Source organism: Onychostoma macrolepis, chromosome 05 (genome assembly GCF_012432095.1).
Source record: "Onychostoma macrolepis isolate SWU-2019 chromosome 05, ASM1243209v1, whole genome shotgun sequence".
NCBI classification, from domain to species: Eukaryota; Metazoa; Chordata; class Actinopteri; order Cypriniformes; family Cyprinidae; genus Onychostoma; species Onychostoma macrolepis.
In genome coordinates this window covers 28763148-28772403 of record NC_081159.1, presented here as the reverse complement: position 1 = coordinate 28772403, position 9256 = coordinate 28763148, and the positions used below count along the sequence as shown (strand labels likewise).

The following is a 9256-nucleotide window of genomic DNA, read 5'->3' as shown; positions in this document are numbered from 1 at the left end:
CAAATAAGCTGTATGATTCTCCAAGTTTTGTGACATTTGAATGTACTCTGTAACCGAAAACATACAGTTGTTTCCAAGGTGCTATTTCCTCCTGATCTGATCACATATTTTGGTGTAATCCAATGCATTGAGGTTTATTCTTGATATTGATTCATTTCTTGAGTGAATGTGAATAAAACAAATAAATACAGAAACACATTTGTAAATTACCTGAAGGTACACAATGAAGACATCAACATAAATAAATGAAAAACCAAATATCATAAAAGAAAGAATCAATAACAACTAAGAAAAGGAAAACGAATACAAATAAGTATGCAGCAAGCAAATCATTTTAAAAAGCACACTGATTATGCCCAGTGCTGTTTAATATAATAACGTCATGAATAGACTTTAGGCCTATTATCTTGTACTGTGTTCCCAGTGTTTCTTGTTTGCTGTATGAGCACACAGTGCACCTGTAGAAACTGATAGGACTGTAATTGGAGAAGATGTTCCACAGGCAACAGATGCAGCGGAGCCATCACAGTGGAGTAGCGTTCACACAGTCAAACTAGGTCCTTTAGGAACTTTTTTTTTTACAATCATTTGACAGTCCAGTCTGTTGTAGACAATGTCAAGCCACCTTTTAATGAGAACTTTTCAATGAGGAGTGTCATCAGACCAATATTTCTGCATGAAGCAGAGATCATAACCATCTGAAGATGTCTCCTACAGCACTTTTTCCATATGCATTTTTACTTGGGATTGGACTTCAGTGTGTCCAAACAAAAATCTACACGAACCGCTGGGCGGTTAAAATAACTGAAGGTCCTGATGCTGCTGATCTTATCGCGGGAAAGTATGGATTTGTGAACATGGGCCAGGTAAGTAATCGGCAGAAGTGTATTGCCAGTTGAGTATGTTTCGTTTGGTAAAATCTGATAAAAGCTGAACAGTCTCACTTTTTACAATATAAACTGGGTATTATCTAATATTTTAAGCATAGAATTTATTATTTAAAATGCTTATTATGTATCTCAAAGGCTTTATCAAAATAGATAGTATGCTTTTGTGTTCTCCTGTTTTCTGTATGATCCCAAAATTGTAATTGGCAACTTTTCATTATGATACAGTGATGGTCACAGTTGGTAATGCCATGGTACTTTGAAAAGCATGAACTTTTATTCAAGTCAAGCTTGACTTACTGTCATTAAAAGTGAGAGATGATGTTTCACCAGGTCCAATTACTGCTAGAATAAAAGACCAACTCATTCTTATGAACACATTCTGTATAAACACAAACTCTAGTCCTTCCTAGAATATGCTTTATTTCAAATTAATCTTTCATTCTTGCTGAGCCCATGTCTCTGGGTCACTGGATCTTGTATAATAAATGTGTTTAACCATGCAAGACGAGCTCCTAACCTCCATGGCATCTTATACCCTACTTCAGTTAGTTAAGCAACAGGCACATTTTCTTTTGTCTCCTAGAAGAGAAAATTATTAAGGAAATTACAGTGCAAATACATTTTAAATGTGATTTTAACTTGATTTAATATTAGAGGTTTACCATGATGTGGTGTGCATATACGAATGCAATTGAAGTGATCTAAATTACATAAGTACTGTACATTTGACCAACAGTGTAAAACTGTGTAAAATGTAAAACTGTTAATACATACACACTACTGTTCAAAAGTTTGGAGTCAGTAAGACTTCATTTATTTATTTTACATTATTCTTTTTTTTTTCTAATTAGTACTTTTATTCAGCAAGGGCACATTAACTTGATCAAAAGTATAATTTTATAAAGTTACAAAAAAGTTCTGTTTCAGAGAAATGCTTTTCTTTTGAACTTTCTATTTATCAGAGAAACCTGGAAAAAAATGTATCATGGTTTCTACAAAAAAATATTAAGCAGCGCAACTGTTTTCAACACTGACTATATGAAGAAAATGCACCAAAATAGCATATTATAATAATTTCTGACTGATTAAGTAACAATTGAGACTGTAGTAATAGCTGCTGAAAATTCAGCTTTGCCATTGACAGAAATGCATTTTAAAATATATTAATATAATTACATAAGTTATAAAAATTTATATAATTGCACATACACACACTGCTTTGCGAAAGAATGTTGCTGCTTTATGTTAAACTGCTTTAAATTACTTTTTCCCCCACATCAATCTACGCTCCATACACCATAATGGAAAAGCAAAAAGCAAAAAAAAAAAAAAAAAGCAAATTTGTTACAAATAAAAACCCTTATCTGGAACAGTTGAAATTTAGCTCAGGAGCATTCATATTGCTTGGAGATATTACTACACTTCGAATGGAAGAAGTTTGAAACAACTAGGACTCTTCCTAGAGCTGGCCTCCTGGCCAAACTGAGCAATTGATGGAGAAGGGTTTTGGTTAGAGTGGTGACCATGAAGCTGATGGTCACTCTAGTTGAGCTCCATGATCACATGTGGAGAAACCATCAGGACAAACATTGCTGCAAAACTCCACAGATCTGGGCTTTATGGCGGTATGACAAGACTCTATCCTCTCCTCAGTATAGACACATGAATACACACTTGGAATTTGCGAAGAAAAACAAAAACAAAAAGCACCTAAAGGACCCTCAGACTCTGAGAAACGAGATTCTCTGGTCTGATGAACCTCAATTCCAAGCATCATGTTTGAAGGAAACCAGCTCTGCTCATCACCTGCAGAGTACCATTCCAAAAGTAAAGTGTGCTGGTAGCAGTCTCATGCTGTGGGGCTGTTTTTCAGCGGCAGGGACTAAGGGACTCGTCAGAGTAGAAGAAAAGCTCAGTGCACCAAAATACAGAGATAGCCTTAATGAAAATCCAGTTCAGAGCATTCAGAACCTCAGACTGGGCAGAAGATTCACCTTCCAACAGGACAATGACCCTAAGCAGAAAAGAGTGGCTTATAGACAACTCTGTGAATGTGTGAATGTTCTTATGTGGCCCAACCAGAGCCTAGGCTTGAGCCCAATCAAATATTTCTGGAGAAACCTGAAAATGTGTATCTGCTCCCATCCAAGCTGACAGAGATGAAAAGACGAGGAGAAGAATTGCAGATAATTGCCAAATGCTAATGTGCAAAGCTTGTCGCATCATGCCCAAAAATACTTGAGGCTGTAAAGGTGCTTCAGTTATATACTGGTTATGAATATTAATGCAATGTACTTATTTCAGCTTTTTTATTTTTATTTTTTTATTTTTGTGACATTTTATTTTTCTGTTTTTGCTTTGTCATTATGGTGTATGGAGTGTAGATTGTTGTGTAAAAAAGGTCATTTAAAGCAGTTTCACATAAGGAAGCAACATAACAAAATGTGAAAATGAATACTGTATATATATATATATATATATATATATATATATATATGTATTTTGAAATTAGTTATTTTAAATTGTAATAATATTTCACAATATTACTGTTTTTACTGTATTTTGATCAAATAAATGCCTTGATAAGAATAAGATACTTTATTTTTATTTTTACAAACATAATATATATTAATAAATATATAGATTTCTGAAAAAGCTGAAAATGTATTACTTTTAGGCCAGTTTGAATTCCGGTTTGATTAGACAGTTTATTTTGCTTTGTCTAATTGCACACACGTTGTCTTTGGTAACATGTAAGATGCTGACTTCCTCTCCTCAGTCAAATGAAATGTGTAACTGCCATCCACAGCGGGGCTGTTTAGTTCTGGTTAAATCTGGTATGGCTTCGGCCAACATCATAATGTCAAGGCACAGGGTGTCAAAGAGTAATCAGCAGCCAAAGTTTAAGCTCAGCTGAATCGTGCAGTGGTAGCTCAGGTTGCCTCTGATGGTAAGTCTATCAGCGGTGTAGGATAACCCTTTTGTTGTTTCAAAGGCATACGTCAGAGATGAATACATAATTTATGTCTCTGTCAGTGACACTTCAGCAGTGGCTGTATATATAAAACACAATCTTCTTCCCCTTGTGCTGCTGTAGATTGGTGGGCTAGTGGACCATTACCAGTTCCAGCACAGTGGAATCATCAAACGGTCCACAATTAAAAGCGGAGGAAACCACAGTCTCATCACCACAGAGACCAAGGTACAAGGATCATATACCTTCAGTCACTGAGACACCACTGAATAGTTAATAAGTTAGACTACACCACCCTATAAACACCACACACTTACCAAAACAGATTAAGATGGTGCACCAAACCACACGGATGCTTCCTTAAACTTGCCAAAAACTAGATGAGACGTTGATAATTGCTCTTAATGAATATTTCATATAATTCACTGTGGTTTGTGAAGCATGTTATGTATTCAGCAGCACATCACAAATATGTTCTAATGCTAAAGGTGAAGTGGATCCAGCAACAGATGGTTCAGAAGAGAGTAAAAAGAACTGACACAACAGACCAAACCCACGCTGCCAGCTTCAATGACCCTAAATGGGACAGCATGTGGTATATTGTTAGTATGCAACACATTACAATCAGAAATTTTTAAAAAGAGTACCTTTTATGGAAATAATATAGTTACTAAAACATACAAAAATGTGTTATATTTGCCTTCTGTTCATAGCACTGTGACCACAACTGCTTGACCGACATGAACATTCAGGCCGCCTGGCGCAGGGGCTACACTGGGAAAGGGGTTGTTGTTTCCATTCTGGATGATGGTATAGAAAAACAGCATCCAGATCTAAAACAGAACTATGTAAGTTCATAAAACAAAACAAAAAGAGAGATATTTGCATAAAGATATCTCAGAAGAAAAAAAATGTAATAATTGAAATAAATTGAGTTGCGTATATCATTTTTTTTTTATTATTTTAAAGCCATTGGCAGGTATTAGAGAGAAGGGTGGCTGATATAATCTGATATACTGTGTATTTATAATATTATATCAATTATTATATGTACTAAAAATAAACACATTATCCATTGACAAACCTGATGGTTTATTTTCTAGTCATCAGCCAAGTGGAAATTGATCAATGATCAATTCATACTGTGTGAATAATCAGCAAGATATTGGTCTATCACAAATTTTTAAAAAAATTTAAAATTTATGAATAGGATATGAAAAATATGAAAGACTATTAATACAGGTGCATCTCAATAAATTAGAATGTCGTGGAAAAGTTCATTTATTTCAGTGATTCAACTCAAATTGTGAAACTCGTGTATTAAATAAATTCAGTGCACACAGACTGAAGTAGTTTAAGTCTTTGGTTCTTTTAATTGTGATGATTTGGGCTCACATTTAACAAAAACCCACCAATTCACTATCTCAACAATTTAGAATATTTCATAAGACCAGTAAAAATAACATTTTTAGTGAATTGTTGGCCTTCTGGAAAGTATGTTCATTCACTGTATATGTACTCAATACTTGGTAGGGGCTCCTTTTGCTTTAATTACTGCCTCAATTCGGCGTGGCATGGAGGTGATCAGTTTGTGGCACTGCCAAGGTGGTATGGAAGCCCAGGTTTCTTTGACAGTGGCCTTCAGCTCATCTGCATTGTTGGGTCTGGTGTCTCTCATCTTCCTCTTGACAATACCCATTCGATTCTCTATGGGGTTTAGGTCAGGTGAGTTTGCTGGCCAGTCAAGCACACCAACACCATGGTCATTGAACCAGCTTTTGGTACCTTAGGCAGTGTGGGCAGGTGCCAAGTCCTGCTGGAAAATAAAATCAGCATCTCCATAAAGCTTGTCAGCAGAAGGAAGCATGAAGTGCTCTAAAATTTCCTCGTAGATAGCTGCGTTGACTGTGGACTTCAGAAAACACAGTGGACCAACACCAGCAGATGACATGGCAGCCCAAATCATCACTGATTGTGGAAACCTCACATTGGACTTCAAGCAACATGGATTCTGTGCCTCTCCAGTCTTCCTCCAGACTCTGGGACCTTGATTTCCAAATGAAATGCAAAATTTACTTTCATCTGAAAAGAGGACTTTGGACCACTGAGCAACAGTCCAGCTCTTTTTCTCCACAGCCCAGGTAAGACGCTTCTGACGTTGTCTCTGGTTCAGAAGTGGCTTGGTAGCCCTTTTCCTGAATACGTCTGAGCGTGGTGACTCTTGATGCACTCCAGCTTCAGTCCACTCCTTGTGAAGCTTTCACAAGTGTTTGAATCAGCTTTGCTTGACAGTATTCTCAAGCTTGCAGTCATCCCTGTTGTTTGTGCACCTTTTCCTACCCAAATTCTTCCTTCCAGTCAACTTTGCATTTAATATGCTTTGATACAGCACTCTGTAAACAGCCATGTGGGATGGTCATTAATTGAAACTCAAATGTAAATATTCTAATATTTTGAGATACTGATTTTTGACTTTCATGAGCTGTAAGCTCTAATCATCAAAATTAAAACAAAAAAACTTTTTAAATGTTTTACTTTACATGCAATGAATCTAAAATATATGAAAGTTTCACTTTTTGAAATAACTCACAAGAAAAAATGAACTTTTTCACGACATTCTAATTTATTGAGATGCACCTGTATGTCGTCTATATGCTAACAGATGTTATTAAAGGGAAAGGTCATCCAAAATTGAAAATTGTGTCATCATTTACTCAACCTCACCTTGTTCCACACCTGCACCATTGGTTTTCAGCTTTTGAACACAAAAGAAAATATTTTGAAGAATGCTGGTAACCAAACAGTTGATGGTAGCAATTGACTTCAATAGTGGGGGTACTATGGAAGTCAGTGACTACTATCAGTGGAACTGTTTGGTTCTGTCTTTTGTGTTCATCAGAAGCGAGAAACTCTTACAGGTTTTGAGCTCTTACAAGTGGAGAGTGGAAATGATGACAAAATGTTCATTTTTGGGCAAACTGTCCCTTTACTGTGTCATTCTATCTTTCTAAGGACGCACGAGCCAGCTATGATGTTAACGACAATGATCCCGATCCAACACCACGTTATGATGCAACCAATGAAAATAAGTCAGTTCCCTCTCACTCACTCTCCACATATTTTGATTCTAAATGCATTTTAAAATGAAATGCTCCAGACAAATATGAGGTTTCCTTTTCTTTGTGATTTCATTAAAGACATGGGACAAGATGTGCTGGTGTGGTGGCTGCCTCTGCAAACAATTCCCTCTGCATTGTCGGAATTGCCTACAATGCAAAAATTGGTGGTGAGTTATCAGAAGTGTTTGTTTATGCTTGCATACATATGCAGTGTTGGGCACGTTACTTTAAAAAGTAATTAGTTATAGTTACTAGTTACTTCTCACAAATAGTAACTGAGTTAGTAACTGAGTTACATCATTATAAAACGCCGCATTGTATTGTCAGTAACGGTAACGTCACTGTAAGGAGGGAAACAGTAATTCGTTTGATTACTCGTTACTGAAAAAAATAACGCCTAGTAACGCCGTTATTCCCATCACTGCACATATGTCTCTATGGCTATATTTGGTATACTGTCTGTTGTTATGCTTCATGCAACAATAAACTGTTACTGTAAGTAGTACTTAATATTATTGATATGAAGTGTTTCCCAATTTCTCTTCCCTGCACATGTAGGTGTGCGCATGCTGGACGGTGATATGACTGATATGGTGGAAGCCCAATCCCTCAGTCTGAAACAGCAGTATATTGACATATACAGCTCCAGCTGGGGTCCAGATGATGATGGCAGAACAGTAGATGGCCCCGGACCTCTTGCAAGGCTCGCTCTGGAAAATGGCATCCGCAAAGTTAGTGTGTGTTTGTGTCGATGTACATTATAGGGCAGTTTGAGTCAAGTCCAGACCTTATAAAACCCAAAGACCAATACTAGACTCCCTTTGACCAGTTGTGGAAAGTAATAAAGTATTTTTTACTTTGCTATTGCACTTAAACCTACATGTCACTTTCGGCGATTGGAGTTTTACTTTTGACAAAACTTTAAGTTATTTGCAGAGGAACATTGTTTTGGTAATTGCATAAGTTGTGCTTCAGCTCTGCTATACTATGTGGATGAATCTGATGAGTACTGAAATACAGTTTGTCCTCTCATTTTAGACCATTTGTAAAATCCGTTCCCTCATTTCAGTTAAGTCATTGCCATCACAATTTAACCAATTTAAGACAAGGGATGGTGCAATGCACTTAAATTTGTGTTTAATTGCATATTTAAATTTAATGAATACATAAAAAAAAAAAATGAAACGGTTACGATCTGTGTTGGAGCACGGAACACAGAACGCGGAGACGCAGGAGATTTCACAAACAACCGTCTTTAATAATCCAACATGGGGTAACACAGGGTAGGCAGGAGGCACACGTAGCACATGACGTTAGAGGCCTGACAAGGAAACATGGGCAGACTACACTTTATATACAGGGAGAAACGAGGGAAATAGACGAGACACGCCTGGAAACAATGAACACAATCAACATGAGGGAAACTAGGTCACGGTGAGCACATGAGGAGGAAAACACACACATAGTCCATGGGCATGACATATCGCCCCGGATGGGTGGGAACTTGGGAGGAGGCTAAGGAGGAGGACAGACACCCGGGAGGGGGCTGGCAGACAGAGTCCAGGGAGGTGATGACAGAGGGAGGAGCCAAGGAGGAAACAGGAGGAGCCAGGGTGGATCAGACGGAGGGAGGAGCCAGGGAGACGACAGGAGGGACTTGGAACAGGCGGTGCCAGGTGGGACCCAGGTCACAGCCATAACGGCGACCCACGGTGGAGCGGAAGGGCTGATGACTCCAGGGGGCCGACCAACAGCGGCGGAGCAGGTGGCGGAGGAGCCCGAGGCGGAGATGGAGAGCCGATGAGCCAGGGCGACGGGGATGATCCGGAGGACCAACGCGGAGTAGATGTTGCCGGCGACCAAGGCGGAGGAGGAGATCCAGAAGGCCGCGGTGGAGCTGGAGCAACAGAGGACCAAGGAGGAGCCAGAAGGGAAGGAGCCTGACGGAGCCGGAGGGACGAGGGAGCCCGGTGGCTGCCAGACGACAGCGGTGGAGGAGGCAGGAGCGAGCGGGGTGGGCAGACATTTTTGATCCTCCGAGATTTCAGGGCTGGTGTGCGCTTCCCACACACTCCAAGTTGCGACTCCCAGCACGGAGAGCGCGACTGACAGGGGAACGACAGGGCTGCACTTGGGGACACATTCTTTCTCTGAGCAGGGCGTGGAGACAGGAGCCCTCTCTGGGCTGGACGGGGGAACAGGAGCCCTCTCTGGGCTAAACTCAGGAAAGGGAGCCCTCTCTGGGCTGGATGTGGAAACAGGAACCCTCTCTG

At 39.2% G+C, this 9256-nt stretch overlaps 1 protein-coding gene across 1 annotated transcript in view; it reads left to right on the top strand.

The window, feature by feature from the left end:
• Positions 1-704: 704 nt before the first annotated feature.
• The window catches only part of pcsk5a (proprotein convertase subtilisin/kexin type 5a), a 41127-nt gene continuing 32575 nt past the window's right edge, over positions 705-9256 (top strand). Inside the window, exons 1-7 of the mRNA XM_058774439.1 lie at positions 705-866; positions 3988-4092; positions 4353-4466; positions 4578-4712; positions 6877-6953; positions 7062-7150; positions 7542-7714. Coding sequence (XP_058630422.1) covers positions 705-866; positions 3988-4092; positions 4353-4466; positions 4578-4712; positions 6877-6953; positions 7062-7150; positions 7542-7714 — 855 coding nt within the window. The remainder of the gene's footprint in view (positions 867-3987; positions 4093-4352; positions 4467-4577; positions 4713-6876; positions 6954-7061; positions 7151-7541; positions 7715-9256) is intronic.